A 21581-nucleotide genomic window follows, 5' to 3' on the forward strand; every position below is an offset into this window, starting at 1 on the left:
CTGCTTTGCCTCACACCAGCATTGATCACCTGACTAATCATTAGTAATCAAGGATTCCTGTTAACGTCTGAGAGGCGGAGCTGGCCGTGGCTCTGGGTGTAAGTCAGTGCTTTGGGAAATTTGATTAAAACGTGAAAAAGATGTTTCCCAGTCATAGAGCTGTGTAGATTGTCAGGTATTATACAAAAGACAGGACCAGTCATGCCTGCTGCTTTAGCCATCTGAAGGAACAGTTAGAGTCGCAGTCAGCCAGGGGACTGGGCTGTCTGTGTCGCCGAAGTTGCAGTTCTGTCGCATGTAGGGTAGATTGATCCCGAGGCGAGTGCTTGCTTGTGGCTTTTGAGGAGGACGTTAAAGGTCCGCTACTGCCGTGGCCTTTCTGCATTGCTCTTCATATGATTTTTATGTAAGAGAATTACCGGCTCACTGTTTTTCTGAGAAAACCAGATGGCTGCACTGACATGTTCACCAGAGACTTCCGAGATTCGTGCCAGGCTTATTAGCATTTGCCAATCTCATGGAAAAACTAAGAAGACGAGGAAACTAGAATGTGTGTGTTTCTTCCCTGAGAAGCGGCTTCTGCTATGAAGAGCAGAGCGGGCAGCCCATGTGCAGCTTTTATTGATCCATCATTCCCTGGGTGGCTGCGGCTCAGCCTCCTTCAGCCCCGCTCCCTATAGCTCACCCTATCACCACCACAGATTTTCCTGTCTGCTTTAAATTGTGGACTGAAACCATGTATCCCCTAGTGAAGTACAGTTCCAGCTCAGAGAGGCTTCATCACAGCACTGACATGAAAAGACAAACAGAAATCTGACTTGCCGTGTTATCCATCCAATAAAAAAACCACCCAAGGGTAGAGGAATAGATATTCATCACGTCCCAGCAACTCAGCCAAGCCTGTGAGTCTGTGAGTTTAAGTGCAATATTTCTAGGTGGATTTAGAAAACTCTTTCCCTGGCAAAGCAAAGAGTTCTCCTGACAGCTCGTTTTACCAGTGGGCCAGCCTGTCTGGGTTAGAACAAAGGGAATTCTGCCATCTGATTTGGGCCAGATAGCAGTTTTCTGCTTCCCCAGTGATTTGTGTACTCTTGTGGAAGTTTGAATACTTTTCCATAAGTTAAGCACAACTTCCTCTTCATGCTGCCTGGCTCTGCCTTTATCTGTAGTCAAGCCTGGGCTGCCGAGGTGGCCTCTGCCCTGGTTTAGCATGAGCAGAATAATAGCACTGGCTTGAAAAGAGATTCAAGAGATGATTACAGGATTATTCAGTAGGCTTGTCACCAGAGAATTTATCTGTTACAAAGAACATGTAGGGTTTTTTGTTATGGAATTTCTGCGGTGCCTGTGTGTATGTTCCAGCAGCTACAATAGCTACACTCGGAGAGCACTTTTGGTAGTATATCTTGCTTCTTCCCAGTATCTCATTTTTTCCAGAAGGTTCTTTTGGTTAAGGAAGGGTCTCTGAAAGGCGCATGGGTAGGAGCCTTAGGTGCAGTGTGAACTTAAAAGGAACATTTCAAAAAAAGTGTAGTTTGATTTGAATTTCTGTGGGTAAGGGAAATCTGCTACTTAAAATGTATATCCTCTGAATTTGGAAATTTCAGCCTTCCCTTTCTGAGCAGCACAGTTTTTATTTTTCTTATTGAAATAGTAGGACTTAGCTAAATTTCTTGATTGTGTCAAATCTATCTGAGCTGGCAGCAAGCTGTAGTATAGAATGTGGTAGGTGCCTCAGGGCTGATCATATGCGTAGTTGTAGTATTTAAAGGTGAACATGGTATGATAAGAATGCGTGCTCGTGTGTGATTTCCAACACACATACATGCTGACGGGAGACCCCAATGCCGTCTGCTGATGTTAGGTTGGTGCAGAATTACTTTTGCACCAGCCTAACACCGAGCATCTGCCATGGCCCACATGGACTTAGCTGTAGCTATTCCTTTAAAAAGGAGAGCACAGCCCTGACTAGTGGGGCTGACAGTCCAGAGGGGGAGAAGTGGTACAGTCTTGATGGAACAAGTCTCCAGCTGATCATTTTCCCAGAACACGATGAGAGGCAGGGCCTGTTGTACCTGGCTCAGCTCAGAAGGCTGGGAGGCTGCTGCCCCATCTACCTGTTATTAAGTGGCCTAAGTGGGTGACATGTGTCCCTGTTCTCCCTCATTTTGAAAACATTTCAGAACCATTCCCGTCTACTTCTTGTCATGATGTGAAGATCAGTACAAGTATGATCCACTTTTGATTTTTCACAGGTAGAATATTCTGTTTGTTCTTTCTTTATTTTGTTTTGTTTATTACCCTCTTTTCTAGCAATTACTAGGACTTCAGCAGAGGGCAGGCCTGGAAAGAGAAGGGGCATTAAAGTCAGGCCAAACATTTTAGGCCTAGTTTACAGCTCAGGGATGGAGACTGTGGGTTACACACAGCAGACACAGAGAAAGCAAGTGAGTTTGGAGGATGTGGAGTTTTACCATCCCTCTGGCCTGCAAAGTCGGGGCTCTCTAAAATGCGTTTATCCTTTTGAGAAAATGCTATGTAAATGCACAGTGACAGTAGTAGAATAGTTGTCATTAGCTGAAAGTGATCAGAATTTTCTGGTGACATCTCAGGGTTTAGCAAAGAAAAAGTGGCTGTCTCAGAGGAGGCAAAGGGTGACAGTTTCAGATTTGCCTTCAGAATGCTGATCTTTCATTTTTGGGAAGGCTTTATGTAATTTTCTTTTTTTTTCTAACAGAACGAAGTCGGCCTACTGGAGTTCTTCCAAAATGTGATAAAAGAAACTAGGGCAGAGCCAAAAAAGGTGACTAGTTGGGTCCTCAACACTTTTCTGGGCTATTTAAAGCAACAGAACCTCGCTGTCAGTGAGAGGTGAGTGAGGTCTGGGATTTCTTTCTTCCTTTGTGATGTGCCCTGTCCAGAAGCACTGGAAATAGGGCAGGTCCATTTTCTGGCTCCCCCTGTTCTCCCTCAGGATATCCTGACATGACACAAACATCCCCTGTGGATTCCACATTCTAAATATGTTCTCTAGCCCATGTAAAAATATGTTTATTCCTTCAAATCTGTGACTGTCCACTGTGTCCTTCACACTGTGTGGGAGGCTGGGGGCACGAAGATGAACGAGATAAACATTTACAAACTCGTGGAGGATACAGATCTGTGAGGAGGCAGCCACCCCTGGGTGATCCTGTCGCTCCAGAGGCACGCACGGGGTGCTGGGAATGCACAGAAAGGGGGACTGAACGGACGCTGGGGAACCAACCAGGGTTCCCCTCGGGAGGGCGTGTTTGAGCCATGCCCTGAAGACTAGGGAGAATCGTCCCACAGTGGGAGGGACAGATCGTGCAGACAAAGCAGAGTGGTGTGCAGCTCAGAGACCAGCAGGCAGAGCAGGCTCAGGAATGCCAGAAGCTGCAGGGGCCTGAGGCAGGCAGGTGGGAATGGTAGGGACAGAGCTGCAGAGATGACCAAGGGCCGCCTGGAGAACTGTGTCTGCCTTTATCACCAGCTCTTGTAGCCATAGACTATAAGCTCATGCCAGTTTCACACTGAGGAAGTGCAGTGTGGCTCACTCAGCTCAGGCCACTATACCAGCATTCCACAGACTGAGTGGCTTCAGCAACATGTCTTTCCATGATTTTGGAGGTGGGGAAGGTCCAGGATCCGGGTGCCAGCTGACGCAGTCCTGGGTGAAGCCCGCTGCCTGGCTCACAGATGTCCTCACATGGCAGGCAGAAGTGGAGGGGTGAGACAGGAAGGGGGGAGGGAGAGGAGGTCCTCCAGTCCCTTCTTACAGGAGCCCCATTCCCACCATGGGGACCATACCCTCGTGACCTCTTCTAGACCTCATTACTCCTCCGGGGCCCCATCCCCTAAAACCATCGCGCTTCAGTATAGGAATTTGGGGTGGGACACAAATATTCAGTGTCTGAGAGCAGACTGGAAGCAGGAATTGCATTTGGGAACCTCCTTCAGGAATGCAGATGAGAAATGCCCCAGGCCTGAGCCAAGGTGGCTGCGGCTGGGCTGAAGTGAGCTAGGCCAAGTTGAGAGCAATTATCTCAACTGGCACAGCTTCCAGATTTCTTGCTTGGGCAGAGGTGAAACAGAGGGCAGGCTTTTTCAGTGCAGGAGGAGCTAAAGGAAGAGGAATAAACTTCATAGGCCGGGGGTGAGGGAAGATGCCATATTCCATTTTAGACGTGCTGACTTCGAGCTGCCTGCGGGCCAGACATTCCCCTCACGAGGCTAACCAGTAGGCAAGATCTATGAATCTGCAGCTGATAAGATCTTGGAGAGGTTTGCAGTTGAGAGTTCTCATTGGTTCATTATTCAGCTCGTGTTCACTTAGCCTCTGCTGTGTGCTAAGCCCTGTACCCAGCATGAGAAGCACAGTTCCCGGACAGATGCTGGCCCTGAATCAAAGGACAGGCAGCCTTGAAGCTGGTGGCTGCAGCCAGTGATGGGGGTGCTCTGAGAGGGGAAGAAGGTAGCAGCTAAGCTAAGAGCTGAGGAAAGGATAAGCAGAGACAGGCCAAGGTTGACGGGGAAAAGTTCCAGACGTGGGGAACAGCACGTGGAAAAATCTGAGGTGAGTCTGGGCATGAGAGTTTGGGGAATCCAGGGACACAGCACAGTGTAAGTGGAACATGGACTTAGCAGCGTCTGTACTTGAAGCTGTTGGACAGATGAGAACTTTCAGGGAGAGTGCAACGTGCCAGGGTGGCTGGGGAACGAACCTGAGGCTCTCTAGCCTTTAACTGGGAAGCATGGGCAGAGAAGAAGGAAATGGAGGCGCGATGGCACAGAAGTAGAAGGAAAACCAGGAAACCAGGCGGGGACTGGTGACACAGAAGCCAAGGGAAAAGCAAGTTTGAAGAAGGAAAGAATGGGCAGTAGGTGTCACTGTGGGGCATCAGGAAGAGAGTTCCCAGGGGCACATAGGCAGGCAGGTAGCAGGGCCCTTGCAAGCTCCCTGGGGCAGGGGGAGTCCAGGCGGGGTGGGTGTGTCATTGTCTCAGCAGCATCCCGGGGAGTGAAGACAGACAGATATTGACAAATAACTCCCAACAGTTGTTTGCTCAAAAAGGTTAACTTTAGATGGTGTCAACTCCATGTTCAGCCGCTGGCTAGGAAGGCACACATCCCTGTGTTAGGGTGGCCCGGGCGCGAGTTCCCTTCCCGACGCAGCTGCTCTGACCTTCAGTTTCCTCACTGTAAAATTAAAATGGCAGGACCGGCCTCAGAGAGCTTTTCAGGGGAAAATTCACAGTACAGGCACATGTGGGCCTCAGTGTCAGCCACCTTCTCTTTGCCAGGGTGTGCTAAATGCCAAAGCACCTGCCACCGTCCTGAAGTCCTGCTGCCTCTTTGTCTTTTTGTTTTGTTTTGTTTTGTTTTTTAGACAGCGTCTCACCCTGTCACCCAGGCTAGAGTGCAGTGGCACAATCTCTGCTCACTACAACCTCTGACTCCCAGTTTCAAGCAATTCTCGAGTCAGCCTACTGAGTAGCTGAGATTACAAGCGCCCGCCACCACACCCAGCTAATTTTTATATTTTTTTAGTAGAGACAGGGTTTCACCATGTTGGCCAGGCTGGTCTCGAACTCCTGACCTCAAGTGATCCGTCCGCCTTGGCCTCCCAAAGTGCTGGTGTGAGCCACTGCACCCGGCCTGCCTCTTGGTCTTTCATCCCTGTCCTCCCGGGCTTGGCCTCTCCTTTCAGAAATTCTGCTGTTTATATTGAAAATACTGTGGCCATTCTGTGGAGGCAGGAGTTTATGGACGGGATACAGCTCTACCAGAGCCTTCAAGGCTGGACGGGATTTGGTGAGGTAGAGGGCAGTGCCTACCTGGAGCCCAGGTGCAGGAACGGCAAAGAACTGGCATGACTGGGAAGGAGAGGAGCGTAGCTGGCAGGAGCAGAGGGTGGAAAGCGGCCAAGAGCTGTGGCTGTGTGCAGAGCCAGAGCTGAGCCGGAAGCCTCTGGAGAACCAGGGGAATTCAGCCGTGAACTCATCAGGTGCAGAGCCCCGCCCTGCGGTGTGTGGGGATGACCAGGACCCGGTTCTAGCCCCACAGGTGCTGTCAGCCTCCTGGGGAAGACCACAACTTGTGCATAATTTTAATTCAAGGCGGAATGGGATGCTTTCAGTGTTAGAAGTAAACACAGTGCAGTGGGAACAGAGAGGAGGGAGATTCACACTAGCCAGAAGATTCCAGGAAAGCTCCAAGAAGATGAGGTGTTTGTGCTTCTGGAGGAAATAGAAATGCCTTAGCTTTAAACTTACAGTTTTTCTATGTTGTTGGTTAAAATGTATGGAATTGCTGAACTTTAGTCTTGGAAGAGACCTTAGGGATCTTCAGCTTTTTCATTTAGCAGATGAGCAAACGGAGGCCCTAGGAGATGAGGTGACTTGCCTCAGATGGCACAGCCACAAAAACTGGAAGCCAAGTTGCCTGGCTTGTGATCAACAACTTTATATGTAGGTCTGTGAAATTAGGAGTTTAACAACCATTTTGGTGGCCTCTAAAGGAGCTGAGAGATAAATTAGCCTGTTGAGTGAACCTGGAGCCCCTGGTATTTACCCAAGCAGTTCATAAGCACTAAAGTTTTAAGAACCTGAAGGGTACCCAATTCTAAATAAAAGTAAGCTTGGTTGTTCCAAAATCAAGTAGAGGAAGCAGGCAACAGTTCTGTTTTACAGTTTAAATGGAACAGGGACTGAGAAGCCAAAACCAAACCATAGCAGCTCTTTTCCTACACAGTTCAAAGAACGTTTAGCTGGACTGATATACTAGGCTACCCATAGAGCAAACATTACTGAACAGCCTCAGCTACTAGGGCTAATGTTCCTAGAGCTTAAAAGGACAGTAGCTGCAAAACTAGCTAGAGTCTCATAGTGACACCCAGGCAGGGAACACTCTGGAGATCCAATTGGTAGAGAATGATTATGTGAATTAGCATTCATCTTTAAAGGCCTCTCAGAAGGCTGATGTTTGAAGGGTCCAACCTCTTGTTGAACTTGGCTTTTTAATTGAGTATATTGCTTTGAAAGGATGGTTTACAATTTCTGAATTATGAGTAACAGATTTGGTTTAGTTAAGAAAGTGGACATTGTAGATTTCCTGACCAAGTATTTTGTGGTCAGATTAGGCAGGTACAGCTCTCCAGTTGTCCAAGCCAGCTGAGTGCCCCAGTGTTTCAGGTGAGCTGCGGGCAACAATTCCTGAGCACTGGAGCAGGGAAGGATTTTAAACCAAGAAGGGACTGGAGGCGAGAGGAAGATGTGTCCCACAGCATGAAATGTAGGCTAGCATCCAACGATGGGCTGCAGGCATTGGAAACCTGTTGAGCTCACTGTGGCCAGACCCACAGCAAGTCAGAAGTGGTGGTGCTGGGAGTGCAGAGGGCAGGATGGCTGTGATTAATGTTTGGAAGGATCACTAGGATCTGGTAAGAAGGTACTAGATTTTTCAGGGAGTAGGTAATGAATAAAGCAAAGATAACATGATAATCTGCACTCTGGTACCTAGAAGCATGGTGCTGTCACCATTCGAGACAGAAGGTGGGTGTTGGGAAATGCAGAGGAGCTGGTCTGTGAGGAAGACAAGTTTGGTTTAGAAAAAGGATTGGGAAACTATAGCATGTCAGCCTCTGGCCTGTTTCTGTAGAGCGTGTGACTAAGAATTGCTTTTACCCTTGTTAAGACAAAGAAGCATATGTGACAGAGGGCACTCACCAAGCCTCAAATATGCACACTCTAGCTCTTTCCAGAAGTTTGCCGTCCTGGTTTAGAGCACATTGTCTGGGTGTGAACGGGCCTCTCAGGAGGTGGTTGAAGTCAGCCAGGGAGAGAAACGGGACCTGAGGCAGCAGCAGCAGCCCTGGGCATCCTCCTCACGACTAGGGGTCAAGTCAGAGGACCCAGCAAGAGGGCACCGGAGCCACCTGGGCATGAACTGCAAGGAGCAGCAGAGGGACAGGCAAGGAAGAGGAGGAGATTCCAGAGGCCCAAGAAGGGGGTTTCACCAGGAACTTTCGGTGCAGCCCCAGGAGTCAGGGCACAGCGGATGAGGAGAAGCTGAACGTTTGGCCACAAGCGACGGGGGTGATTTTTAAGAGAAGAGCTTCTGTAGAGGGGTGGGCACAGAATCCAGATGGCATGTGCTTCCTCAGGGTAGCTAGTAGCCACTGGTGCTAGATCCTTATTGTTAAAATAAGGCAAGAAACTGGGCAGACGCAAGTGACTGCAAGGTCAGCCAAAGGCATCGTCAAGATAGGGAAGATGGGAGCATTTGTGAAGCTGTGAGATTCAAGCCACAGGACACAGGAAACCAGCATCTTTGGTTCGGAGGAGTGGCAAGTGTGGGGTTCTGAGCGGGGGTGGAGGGGTTGTCTGATGGAAGAGGAGGAGGAGAGAGTGCCCTAGAAAATTCTCAGCTGTGGCTCAGCTGATGTCCTTGTGAAATGGGAGGTGAGGGCATGTGCAGAGGAGGGGAGCAGGAAGGGGGCTGCGTGGAACGGGTGCTTGGTGGGGCACCAGCTAGGGGCACCGTGAAATCCTCGAGATAAACACAGAATCCTTATGCGCAGCAAGTACCTCCTAGAGGCCCAAGTCCCAGTGTCTTCCTTCTTCTTGCATCGTATTTTAACAGAAGCAGAGAAGGTGGACTTTGGGCCTGAGATAAGCTTGGGGATTGGGACAGGCAGCACGGTTCATGGGGTGTCGGGGGTGGTTGTAGAAGCATCAGCGTGTCTGCTCTCATCGTCCAAGCTGTAGACGGAGCTGTGATCCTGAATGAGCTCTGAGGGACTGGACAAATTGTGGAGCTTTGAAAGAGCCCCTTTCCCCTCCTCTGTCGATCCGCGGCCTCAGAGAATGGGAGGGAAGAGAGCAGCACGCAGAGCTGAAGGCCGCAGTATCAGTTTCTTCTTCAGCGGAGACGCATTCACTGCCCGGAAACCAGTATTACCTGACAGCAGCAAATTAGTAGCCTGTGCTGCTGCTGCCATTGCATGTCGAGTCTGAGGGTTTATTTATTTAGCTGATGTTGGGGTCTTTCAGGGTCGGTGTGACAGGTACTGATCTTTGTCATCATGTGACTCAAGTTTAGCCCTGGCATATGTGGAATTAGCGTGTGCGGTCTGCCAGACACCCTGTGGGTGTGAGGAAGCCTGTGACACAAACATGATGACCTACTGTGTGACAGGCATTGTAGGGACAGAAAGGTGATGGAGAGATCCCAAGTGTGATTACGTCAGTGGAGAGATTCTGTAGTCTAAATTTATGACCCAACTGATGAATTAAGGTCCTTAGATGAACTTCTCAAAGGTGACATTATTTTTGGTTATTTTGTGTTCCTCTTCCGTCCCTCTCCCACCCCCAGGTCTTTTATGTCATTGCTGTGGTCTGAATGTTCGGATCCTCCCCCAAATTCCTGTGTTGAAATCCCGACCCCTAAGGTGACGGTATGAGGAAAGGGAACCTTCGGTGGACGATTAGGTCATGAGGGAGGGGCCTTTATGAATGGGATTAGCTGCCTCATCAGAGGCAGCTTCTGAGAGCTCCCTCACTCCTTCCACCACGTGGGGACACAGCAAGAACGTGCCACCAGAGAGAAAGTGGACCCTCACTAGACATGGACTCTTCTGGCGCCTTCATCTTGGACTTCACAGCCTCCAGAGCAGAAATACAGTTCCCATGGTTTATAAGCCACGCCGTCTTTGGTACTGACCTGTTAGAGCAGCCCAGACAGACCAAGGCAATCAACTCGTATAGGGCTAGGGACCTTATCTTTGCACATTGAAGAAATCCAGTTCCACCTCAGTGCTTATTATGGGTTCCACACACAGTCTGCATTCTAAGATAATGGGCCATGGTATTTTCTAGGATTGCAGAACATCCAAGCAACCCATGCTTTTAGAAAAACCGGCCTTCCTTTTACTTGTCAGTAGAGGTAGGAGGTTTATGAGTGTGTTTAGCAGCCTCTGCCCCTCCTCCTTTTGCGGTTTAATCAGGGTGGTTCACAGATGTTCTGAATACCAGTTTAGTAACACCAGATATTCTCCAAACCTAAGTTTCACTTGGAATTGCCTTTTAGTCATACTTTGGGATCAATAGACACTTAAAGGATGATGGGCCGCCTCAGTACATCAGCCGTTTTAAGTGGACAGCCCCATTAGGGTTTCACTGCCCTTGAGTTATAGAGTACAGTAAGTCACCTGGTTCACGCGCACTCCATTGGTTTGGAGTCCGGGAAATCGGCACAGGGACTAAGCTGTAGTTTCCTTTGTATTTTCTAAGCGCATCCAAAGAAACTAATTGTGCATGATGGGAACCCAGACTTAAATAGAAGGTGTTTTCAAGTGGCATGAAGCATTTCAGAAGCCCTCATTTACACAGTGTAACACTAATGTGCTATTGATGTCATTCCTACGTTTTTAAAACCATTCCCCAGATGATCTCAGACAGCATTTCATGAGCCTAGTTGCTGTGTATATAGGTTGAGTATCCCTAACCTGGAAATCCAAACTGCTTTAAAATCTAAAACTTTTTGAGCATTGATGATGATGCGCCAAGGAAATGCTCATTGGAGCATTTCAGATTTTAGACTTTCAGATTAGGGATGCTAAACTGGCAAGTATAATGCAGATATTCCCAAATCCAAAAATATCCAAAATTGGAAACGCTTCTGGTCCCAAGCATTTCAGATGAGGTATACTCAACCTGTATTTAGAAGTCAGAAAACCATACATTTTAAAAGAAATAGTTTGTAATTCACTGTTGTCTTTCCCATAATTTAGGCACTCACCCCTACCATTAATTCACCTTAAAGTGAATTAATGATACTTCACTGTTTCACTATGCTTGGTTGCCCCTGACCTTTTATATCATAGGATATTGGCCAATAAGTCACATCCTAGAAATATAGGTATAGTGGATTCTAGGCCCTTCTGCGTCCAGAAAGCTGTGTGAGCCTGGAGAAGAGAGTATGTATCAGGTTCCCGAGGACGGATGAGGATGTGGCTGGTAGTCACTGTGTTCCCTCGCAGAAAATCTCTTACAATTTAAAGGAATTTATATTTGCACAGAAACACTCAGAAACGTGACTTTGTTAGCTGTTTTTTGTTTTTTGTTTTTTTAATAATTTTTAGGTGATCTTTCAGTTGAAAATATTTAATTACTGGAGTTTGTTTTCCCTTTCCTGTTGTGGTTCATGAATTTTGCAGCCACCTCCTTTTCTTGACTAATTGCACTGAGCAGTTGTCTGTTGCTACAACTTCTGCCAAACAGCTGTTATTGTTGAGTGGTTAAAGAAAGAACACTAGTCACAAAAATTTGTTACATCCTAAGATATAAAACAAATAAGTAAAATAAAAGGGAGCCCAGCTGGCCTGCTGCTTTCATCCCTAGGTGTGGGTCTGATATTTACACCCAAGAGAGCAAGTGTTCTGATTCTGAACAGCCGTTCATGGATGCCCTGACAGTGTGCGATGTAAATGTGTTTTCTCTTTTGGGGGCCGCCAGTCCTGTCACACCCTCTGCACTCGCTGAGCTTCTTGATCTGCTGGACAGCAGAACGATTTCTTCAGCAGCAGCTAAACAGGTATGTCCACGTTCCCTACAGCTTCTGACTGCGCCACTGTCCCGAGAAATGTTTTCTGTGACACCCAAATGCCATCACTGAGTGACTTTCATCATGGAAGTATTAAATGCTTGTAGTGATGTGTTTAATGCTGAACGGTAGAAACATTTCATTTAGCAAAGATATGAAGCCAATATGTGCAATGCAGGCAGTTTGCTTCTCGTCATCATTGCTAACCTGGGGAAATAATCTTGCCCTGAACATCTCCCGCTGACATGTCTCCCCTAGCCCTTTTACACCTGAGCACTTTCCCTCATGCCCGAGGCAGCCTCAGCTCAGCTCTCAGCCTGCCTGGGGCTCTTGTCCCGCCCCCCACTGCCTCCCAGCCAGTCCCAGGGCCTGCCTTGTCCCTCCTGCATGGTTGCCCTCGGAGAGTCTGTCCTCAGCAAGGAGGGTGAAGTCAGACTGTGCACTTTGTAGATAAAATGTTACAGACATGCCCAGTGTGTGAAAACTCAGAAAAATAGCATCATCCTAAGCAGCCTTTTGTCTGTCTGTCCCTCTGCCTAAGTGCTGGGAGGGTGAAGGACTCATGGAATTCAGAAAATTCTTACAAATACATACCCAAAGGGCCAGGCACGGTGGCTCACGTCTGTAATCCCAGCACTTTGGGAGGCTGAGGCAGGTGGATCACGAGGTCAGGAGTTCGAGACCAGCCTGGTCAACATGACAAAACCCCGTCTCTACTAAAAATACAAAAATTAGCTGGGTGTAGTGGCAGGTACCTGTAATCCCAGCTACTTGGGAGGCTGATACAGGAGAATCGCTTCAACTGGGGAGGTGGAGGTTGCAGTGAGCCAAGATCACACCACTGCACTCCAGCCTGGGTAACAGAGCGAGACTCCGTCTCAAAAAACCAAAGAAAACAAAACATAACCAGAAAGATAAAGAACACCGAGGCGGCTGCCTCATCTCAGCTTCAGAGATTGCAGCTGTCAATGCTTCAGCCAGGAGTTTAATGTTATTTTAATGGTGCCTTTTGCATGTAACATTTATCTGCACCAACAGTAGTGGCAGGTTACAAAGGGAGGCTTGGGGAAGGTGGCTGCTTTGGGATAATTATGAGGTACCATGGCGCACACACCGGGCTGGGTGCTGTGGAACTGGAGACAGGACTAATAAAGGCTCTGTTTACCCACCTCGAGTGAGGCTGTCAACTACAGGGACCTCACCGCGTTTAGGAAAGGCTCTTGCTTGTCTGAATGTCAGGGGAATACAAACGTTTATGACAATGCACAGCAGCTGCAGGAAGATTAGATGGCCTGAGGGCAGAAAACTCTCTATGTATATATCACTATATATATACACACATGATATATATATATATAGAAGAACACATGAATTATTGCATGTGAAATGAAAGAAGGAAAAAACCTTCCCCTTTTCCTACCCATCCTGCCCCACAGCACAACAAAACAAAACACCTAGTGCGGTGAATAAGATAGTTCCAGTAAGAAGAAATGGAAAATGTTGGAAGACGCTGACAGCTGGGTTCAGATGTAGGGACGCTTTCAGATTTTGTCAGCTTCCAGCATGTTTAAAGGAGGTGGCTTCTGTGGGGCAGTCAAGTGAAAACACAAGTCTGGCGAGAAGGGCATCTAGTGTGTGTTGCTCAAGGGGGTCCCCCTTAATGTATCATTGCCTTGGGGTTTGTTTGGTTTTCTACCTTTTGTTTTCTCTTTTTAGGAAATTACTGATTTTCTGGGGGAGAGTAATATATTTGATTATAAAAAATATAAGTAATGCAGAAAAACCAAGATTCTGAGGTTCTACCACCTTGAAATAACTACCTTTAATATTAGATGAACATCATGAAGGAAGAAGGTAGGAGGGAGGAACGAAGGATAGCAATAAAGACTTTCAAAAACTGAAATTATAGTGTACTTTTTTATTTCTTATTATTAATTATATAGTGTCCTGAACATTTTATCTGGATATTTTATGTATTTATTGATTTTGTAGTATTTATTTATTTTTATTTTATCTGGACATTTTATGAAAAGTCCATCTGTGTTGCGGTGCGCATTAGTCTTTCACCCCTTTTTAGGGCTAAATGGGGCCGTTCGTCTGCTGAGCCCCTCCACCATTGTATGGACGCACGCTCCATTTTGTCTGTCCGTTCGTCAGCTGATGGACGTCTGAGTTGTTTCCACATTTTGGCTATTAGGAATAATGCAGCCTTGAACATTCATGTACAAGTTTTTGCACGTAGGCTGGGTGTATACCTATACGAATGGAATTTCTGGGTCATATGCTAATGCTGTTTCATTCACATTATGAGGACATGCCAGACTATATTCTAAAATGGCCACACCGTCTTGCAGCCTCTCCTGCAGTGTGCGAGGGTTCCAGTTGCTCCATGTCCTCACCAGCACTTGTTGTTGTCCATCTTTTTGATTCTCTAGCCATCCTAGTGGGTGTGAAGTCGTATCTCACTGTGGATTTGATTTGCATCCCCATAATCTGTTGAGAATATTTTTGTATCTTATTTTTATAGTGTACTTTTTTAAAAAAGAAAAAATATGTTGCAGTTATTGTTTTTCCAAATTTAAAAGAAGAGTCCAAGCATGGCTTGGGTTTTAGAAAGCTGTGAGCGAGAACAGAGACTCTCTGATCCTACTGGTTATTGGTGTTCCTCTGGCAGAACTGGAAGAGGCTCCTTTAAGTGATTAGATGACCAAGGGATAAGGAAGAAAGGTGACTGAGTGACTGACTCCTAGGGATGACAGACACACAGAAAGAAGAATCCTGTCCTGATTCTTCTGAGAGCAGAATTCTGAATTCCAAAGAACTTCCCACTTTGTGCTCTAATTGGTTATGAATCTGCCTTTCTCTGCCTGTCTCTTACCCTCTTCCTTGTGCATTATCTTCATTCCGTCTGCCTTTCACGGCACCCTCCTCCCGTGTTCTGCCAATGCTCCCGAGATTTACAAACCTCATCCCTTCAGCACCCCAGAGCAGGGGAGTTAAGAGGTTGCTGCCACGAAGCAGCCCTGTTCTTCAGAATCAGAAATAGAAGCTGGGAAATTATATATAATCACAAGCAGTTATCTCCTGGTAACTGTAGACAAAAGCATCCCGTGTGCCCCTCACAAGACCCAGGCTGCGTATTGAAGTGGCAGGTGGCACCCTGTCTCCTCCCCTCACTAAAGACGGGGTCAGCTTGGACACATCAGACTCCCAAACTGTCAGAGTCACAGCTAACCTGAAAACAGCCTCCCAGGATTCCCAAGCCTCTTGTGACTCGCCCTGGATGTTGTCCAGAAGGCTGGTCAGTCATGGTTCAAGGGAAATTGTATGGGGTGTAGGTGCATCTCCTTCGTGCACGTCTGAAACAGATGCAGATGATCCAGCATGCCCTGAGGATCGTCCAGTTAACGTTTCTGGCAAGACCCAGCTGAATTGGGTGCCACAGAGATGGAAATCACGTTTATCACACAAGCGTTCCATAGTAACCAATCTCTCGTCTACTTTGGGGTCTGCTTTAAAGAGAAATCGCCAAAAACCTTTCAATGTACAAAACGTTATATATCATGCACCAAAGCTGTATTACAGATGACTAGATGTCTTTTCCTCTCTTTTAGTGCTTTAGTTATCTGCACAGTTTACTGGGCCCCACTTTCTTAGGGGCTTGGGTTGATGTTTGTGCCTTTCTAGAAAAGTAACCTTTCATAATACTTGCCTTTGACCAAAAAGGGGACTCCTTTCTCTGGAACTGTCACAGCTCCCTCCCTGCCATGTCCCTTGAACGCGTCTTTCCTCCGTATCCTGACCTTGGAAACCCAGGACAGGCAGGGAGAGGCTAGAGGCTTGTGTGCTTGCCTTCAGGATACTTTGAAAATAGCTTTAGCTAGAAACAGTTGGGTGGCAGTTAAGAGGGTGTGTAAAGTCAGTCTTCAGGAAACCAAAGGCTGAGTCTCTGCCCCATGTGTCAGAGCTGGCTTCAGCGTCTGTGTGTGATGGGGAGTTCCCAGCTTGCGTTACCCAGTACTCCTGGTTGGCCATTTATTAACACAGAGGACCAGCACTGTCCTAGAAATTCCTTGTTACGTCTATCTGTCTTGGGTAGGCAGCAGCAGGGCCTGGGAGCTGCGCTCCTGGCTAGAAACAGTTGCACTTGGATATCACTTCTCAGGGTGTGATTAAACACTGACAAAAGCTGAGGATTTATGCTGCAGCACAGGGCTCGGCTGCCACAGAGGCCACTCTGTGAGTGTCAAGAGGGCCAGGAGCAGGAGAGTCTGGCCTGGAGACAGGGTCCCGCCACTATCGCCCAGAGGCTCCCACCCTCCTGGGCTCCAGCCAGGAGTGCACAATCCTTGTCTTAAATAGGATTGAGCAGAGGATGGGACAACCAGCGTCTGTTGTATAAGCCCAAGGGGCTGGGGACTGGGAGCCTCGACTGGCCACTGCACTAATTTGTGGAGTTAACTAACATTATGTGTTCTAACTCTGGGAGGGAAGAACATTTCAGCCACCGGGCTCCCATGGTTCCAGGAGGCTGCTGAATGATGTTTCTCTAGCGTCACTGCTTGGTACCCCCACCCCGCCTGGCCCTCCTTCTCGGGGAGCAGCCAGCCTCTGTGTTTGAAGGCATCTGTCCTAGCGGTGCACTGCTTCTCCTTCTGAATGGTGTGATTGGAAGTGATCCCCAAGCACCCCGCCACTCTTGTGCTTATTTTGGCCCAGGCAAATCCAGCCATCTTTGGGTCCCGTCAGGCAGAGGCTGGCTCGCTGGCCGGCATGCTCAGGGTCTGCTGTGTGCTTCAGCAGCTACCACAGGCGCAGAGAAATCGCCTGCGCTGTGTCTGCAGAGGCAGACCCAGGAGTGGCCCCGCCCACTTCCAGGCACAGGCTGCTCGTCAGTCCACCTGGTTTTCCTGGAGGAAGCTGCTGCACAGACTTTTCATGAGCAAGTCCTTACAGGCGGTTTCTGTTTTGAGCCAGGTTTTCAGCTAGGAGCTTTTTTGGGAGTCTGTGCAGATGAACAAAATCAACACTGGTCAAAGTCTAGATATCTATGAGAAGGGGATAATTAATTAAATTATGATAAATACATCTGATGGATACTAGATCTTTTTATTAAGAAAGTACTTCTGTGATAAATGCAAAAAAGCAGGACACAAACTGAATATATGTTATGATCACAAGTATGTTACAAAACAGAAAGAAAAAGATGGGAAGGAAAAACACCAAAATACTAACATTGGTTTTCTTGAAGAAAGGGGAATTCCAGTGATCTCTTTTGATCTCTCCTATATTTCCTTATATTTTCTGCAGTGGATGTGTATTAACTTTTATCATTAGAAAATGCATTTTAAAATTTAAGTCCTAGTTCAAAAACTAAACGTGTCAGAGAAAGGGAGCAGACAGACTCCTCAGACTTACAGGGCAGCTCCATGGAATGCCATCCAGGTCCCCAGTGCTTCTGCTGCCAACACTCCACTGATAACGCATGTTGAGACTGAGGAAGTTTCTTCCTGCTTCTGTGCCCCCTTCTCCCGATGGTTTCCTCATTGTCAGGCCACGTATGTATCTGCTGAATTGAGTTGGAGGCGTGTGCGTTCTATATTTTTCTAAGAGTAGGGCCAGGCTTTTCCTGAGCAGTCGGGCAGCGGCAGAGGGGTGCCCTGTGGGGAGCTTACCCAGGACCTGCCAAGCACACCTCCTTGGCCACCGTCAGGGCACACGTTCCGAGGCACCAGGCTGGAGGTGCAGTGCCTGTCCCAGCGGTGATAAGTATTTGTGGTTTGTTTTGATTCAGATTGGGGAAGACTTTGAGCCCTGCTGAGACTCAGCATCTCTCTTTTATTTGCTTTGCTGTTCGTGCTAATTATGGAAGAGCTGTTTTTCCAGGAGGAATGGCTCCTGGTTGGCCCAATCTCAGCCACCAAGGTAACAGGGAATGTTCAGTGTTCAGTCATGACTGTGGGCTGGATGGAGGTGGCACCGGCAGGAGACCAACAGAGGAGGCCCTCCTCCCTGCCCCCAGTTCTGGCTTTCGCTAGAAGACAAGAGGAATGAGGAAAACAGCTACCCTGGGAAATGCCTTCCTTGAAAATGGTTTCCTTTTTCTCGGGTTTGATGAGTTTGGGGATTTGTTGTTGTCATTTTTTAAGTAGAAAAATATACCGACCATTAGCGTTCATTATCCTAGTCTGATTTGGATCCGGCTCTACCTGTAGGAGATGAATGTGGTAGGCCAGGAGGCCCCTGTGGATTCTAATTTATGTTTTCAGTTGTTTGCCATTTTGTATCTTCATTATGGGGCTACTTTCCTGCCCCTCTAAAGTCATCTTTCCCAGCAGGCTGTTTCTGGACTTTATTTAGTACTGTGGTTACCTCCTGCAGGCTGTGTGGCCCCATCCTTCACCAAAATGTCACCTCAATTAATTCAGTGGCCATGAGACAGATCCATCACTGGCCCTCCGATTCCCGTCAGCAGGCGCCCATGAGTGATGGGCATCTCCGCGCCTCCCGCGGCCCCCCTCCCGTGTGAAGTCAGCTGGGCAGGACTCACCATCCGTCTGGGCACGGGGGCACCTGGCTGGCCCGAGTCCTCTCATACCCTGTGCTGAGGGAGACGTCAGCCTCAGGAGGAGACCCCAGGCGCGTTCATTCCACCTAGCTGGCCTTGTTCCCCAGCCCTGCTCTCAGGGATGCCTCAGGAGAGCCAAGGCCCTGGCAGGGCAGCCAGGCGCCCTTTCCCTTCGGGCCAGGCCTAGGCAGCGGGGTCTTAATTGAATCTGCTCATTCCCACCCTAGTTCCACACAGCACGGCAGTGCAAATGGAGCTGGCAGAAGAGCTGACTTCTCATTTCTCTTTCCTCTCCCTTTTCTGGCCCGTAGGTGTTTGAGGAACTGTGGAAGAGGGAAGGCAAGACTCCAGGGCAGATTGTTTCAGAAAAGCAGCTTGAACTGATGGAGGACCGGGGGGCACTGGAGCAGCTCTGCCACTCCATGATGGAGGCCCATCCTCAAGTGGTGACTATCTCGGGCGGGGGAGAGGGTCAGAGCCACCTGCAGAGCCAGCCCCAGGACACGCCCAAGAGCCTCGCCATCACTCTCTGTGGCAGCCCAGAGGCTCTTCCTAAGAATGACTGGCCCAGTTTCATCTACCAATCCCTCATTGTCATCTTTTTAGTTAAGGTCAGAAGAGATGAAATAGGTAGATATTGGAAAAACACAACTTCTTTTCCTATAAGGAGGATACCACCCCTGGAGTTTACTCTCCATGGAGGTGTAATTTAAAAGGGTGTCAGCAAGCTCACGAAATCCAAGCTGTGACCTCCCAGGTGTGTCGCCCTCTCCCAGGGTCGGCATTTCGAATCTGGTGTGGTTGGCGCTACTTCCTAAGGACCTCCCAGTAAGGAACCAGCAGGTGTGCCTGCAGATCAAGGAGAGTACAGGAACTTCGGCTTCATGCTTCTAAGAAGTGGGAAGAAAGGCAGAAGGGAAAAGTATTTATAAATTGTGGAGAAAATCCCTGACAGGAGCATGGCTGAAATTTTGTGTTCTTAGCACAGCACAAGACAGAAAAGCTAAAACAAGTGGCATCCCTTCCTCCCCAAGTCTTATCGTATTGTCTAGAGATACTTTTCAATGGGGAAAAAAATTGTGAGCCACTTTCTCAGAATAATACCCACCCACCCATCAGCTTCCCGGGGACACTTACAGCTCTGTAGAGAGCCCTCGATAAGGAAAGTGAGCCTGCACCGGGCCTCAGCAGCCTCGTCTTCCTGCCTCATCTGTGGTGACTGAGAAAGACGTGCTAGTAGTTTCAGGCTTGTTCTGCGGGACTTGAGTGCAGATCCTCATGTCATTGCCCTTGGAGATGCTGCAGAGCAGGAGGTCGTGCGGTGGCCCTAACAGTCAGTGGCTATTTGATAAGAATTCAGTGCCTCCTGGCTTCCTCACTCCCCCCACCCACACAGCACACTCCCCCGACCCAGTGCTCCGGAAGACTTAGCCAGTGTGTAGATCTGCTTTCTGATAAAGGGATCTTCGTGGTGGGGAGCACGGGGAGAAGGAAAGCCGCACATTTCAGCTGAACGTCACTGAGAATCAGACAGGTCTCCTCACTGATTAGACGCAGTGATTCATCTCAGAGAGATTATCCCTCCCCAGACTCAGTATCCTCCGGTCATTGTGGCATCCCAGAGGAGAGGGCCCTGCCTCCCACGTGCCAGCTTCTCTGGCTTTCAGCAATCACTTCTTGCTCATTTTAATCAGAAAGCAGAGTAGCAAAAATCTCCTTTGACAGGAGCCTAGAAACCTACTCAGAAGTTAGGCCCCTCCCCTTTTTCTGTTCTTCATTTTATATCTAATACTAGTGGAAATAAGCAGAATTTAATTTTCAGTAAACGTAAGCCTTAGTTTGGGATTTGGGGGCATGAGTCTCTTCATTTTCTCCTCTTAAGTAATTTCTGTCTTTCTAGGTAATGGATTTGAAGAAGGGAAACCCCAGAGCTATAAATAAACTGATTGGGTTGGTCCGGAAAGCGACCCAAAGCCGAGCAGATCCAGCCATGATAAAGGAGATCCTGGAAAAGAAGCTGTCTTCGTGAGATGTTTGGGGTCCCCATGCCCAAGGGAGAACAGTGCAGCCTGACTGGGAGCAGGATCCTGTGAAAGCTGACGCCCATGTGCCCTGTCAGTCCCTGTCCCGAGCCACAGCTGTGGCGTTATATATCACCAGTGTTCTCACCCTCTGGGCCCTGTGCCTGGAGGTGCCTCCACAGCCAACCGGCAGCCACCCCCGCCTGCTTCATCCACATCAGGAGGGTCCGGTGATGGCTGTAGCAGTGGTTAAGGAGTAACACCTTCTTGTATTAAGGAATTTTAAACTAAATAAAATGTTATGTTAGAGATACTGTTACCCATTCTAAGAAAACTTTTCATTCTGCAGTTCCTTCAACAAATATTTTTGAGCAACTCCTAAGGGCCAGCCATTGTCGTAGGTGGTGGGCATTAGCAGTGGTCAAGAGAGACTGTAATTTGGATATACTGTTTTCAGACCTAAACACAGGTTAACAAAGATGAAAACACAACCAAATAAACTGGCACGGTATAAACACACATTTGTTTAAGGATGTCTCAAGAGGGTGGGAAAGGAGGATATTATTAGAATTAATCAACCTATTGACTGAATAGAAGTGATACTGCCTGTTCAACTCCCTACCCATCCCAGAAGGCGCAGGTCTGAGAATAAATGAATTTTAAAAAGTAAATTTTCAAATAAATTTAATCAATAAAATATATACTGAAATATCACATAAAAATTAACTTACACTTCAAAGATTGTGCAGTTGACAACTCCCCCCAACTCCCCCAACCCTCAGGCCAAACAAGATAAAAAGAAACAAGAAAAAAGTTGTAACATGAAATTGACTTGTTTTGCTTGGAAATAAGATTATAAATTAGTAAATCACAATCTTGACCTTTCACGATAATGGTGGTGCGCTGCAGGCATGACAATGAAGGTGGGACTGTCTGCACCCCTGTGCTTGTGACACTAATACTGTTCTCTCCACTGCACCGGAGCACACCTTCATTCGGTATATGCCTTTGTTACCTCTGACTCACGTCGCTTAAAGACCAGTTTTGTAAATGTTGTTTTTTAAAAGCGTACTTGTCAAAACCGTGATGTAAGAGAAGAAAATCCTTGGAGGCCTTGATTTGAAGCTGTGAACCTGTAGCCTACCAAGGACAGTACAAATATTCCCGTTGTGAACGCTGCTCCAGAAGCAGCTGAGGAACTAGAAAAAAGTGGACACCCCTCCATCACCAATTCAGCGGCTCATGCTTCCTGGCTTGTACAGTTGCTCAGGACTTCCCTGAGAGTGATGAGAACGGGGCCCCTCTTCCCCAGCCCAAAAGGTAGGCAGAGAAAGGTAACCAGTTGTGTGGTTCATTTTGGACAGGCATGA

General features: G+C 47.8%; 1 protein-coding gene across 2 annotated transcripts in view; it reads left to right on the forward strand.

The window, feature by feature from the left end:
- GATB (glutamyl-tRNA amidotransferase subunit B) overlaps nt 1–20530 on the forward strand; it is an 85114-nt gene extending 64584 nt beyond the window's left edge. For both annotated transcript variants that reach the window (XM_050791562.1, XM_050791564.1), the window contains 4 exons: nt 2738–2871; nt 11535–11613; nt 18502–18636; nt 20091–20530. In XM_050791562.1, the coding sequence (XP_050647519.1) occupies nt 2738–2871; nt 11535–11613; nt 18502–18636; nt 20091–20219 (477 nt within the window). In that variant the 3' untranslated portion in view covers nt 20220–20530. The remainder of the gene's footprint in view (nt 1–2737; nt 2872–11534; nt 11614–18501; nt 18637–20090) is intronic.
- The last annotated feature ends 1051 nt before the right edge of the window (nt 20531–21581 follow it).

The sequence above is a fragment of the Macaca thibetana genome, chromosome 5 (assembly GCF_024542745.1).
Source record: "Macaca thibetana thibetana isolate TM-01 chromosome 5, ASM2454274v1, whole genome shotgun sequence".
Classification (NCBI taxonomy): Eukaryota; Metazoa; Chordata; class Mammalia; order Primates; family Cercopithecidae; genus Macaca; species Macaca thibetana.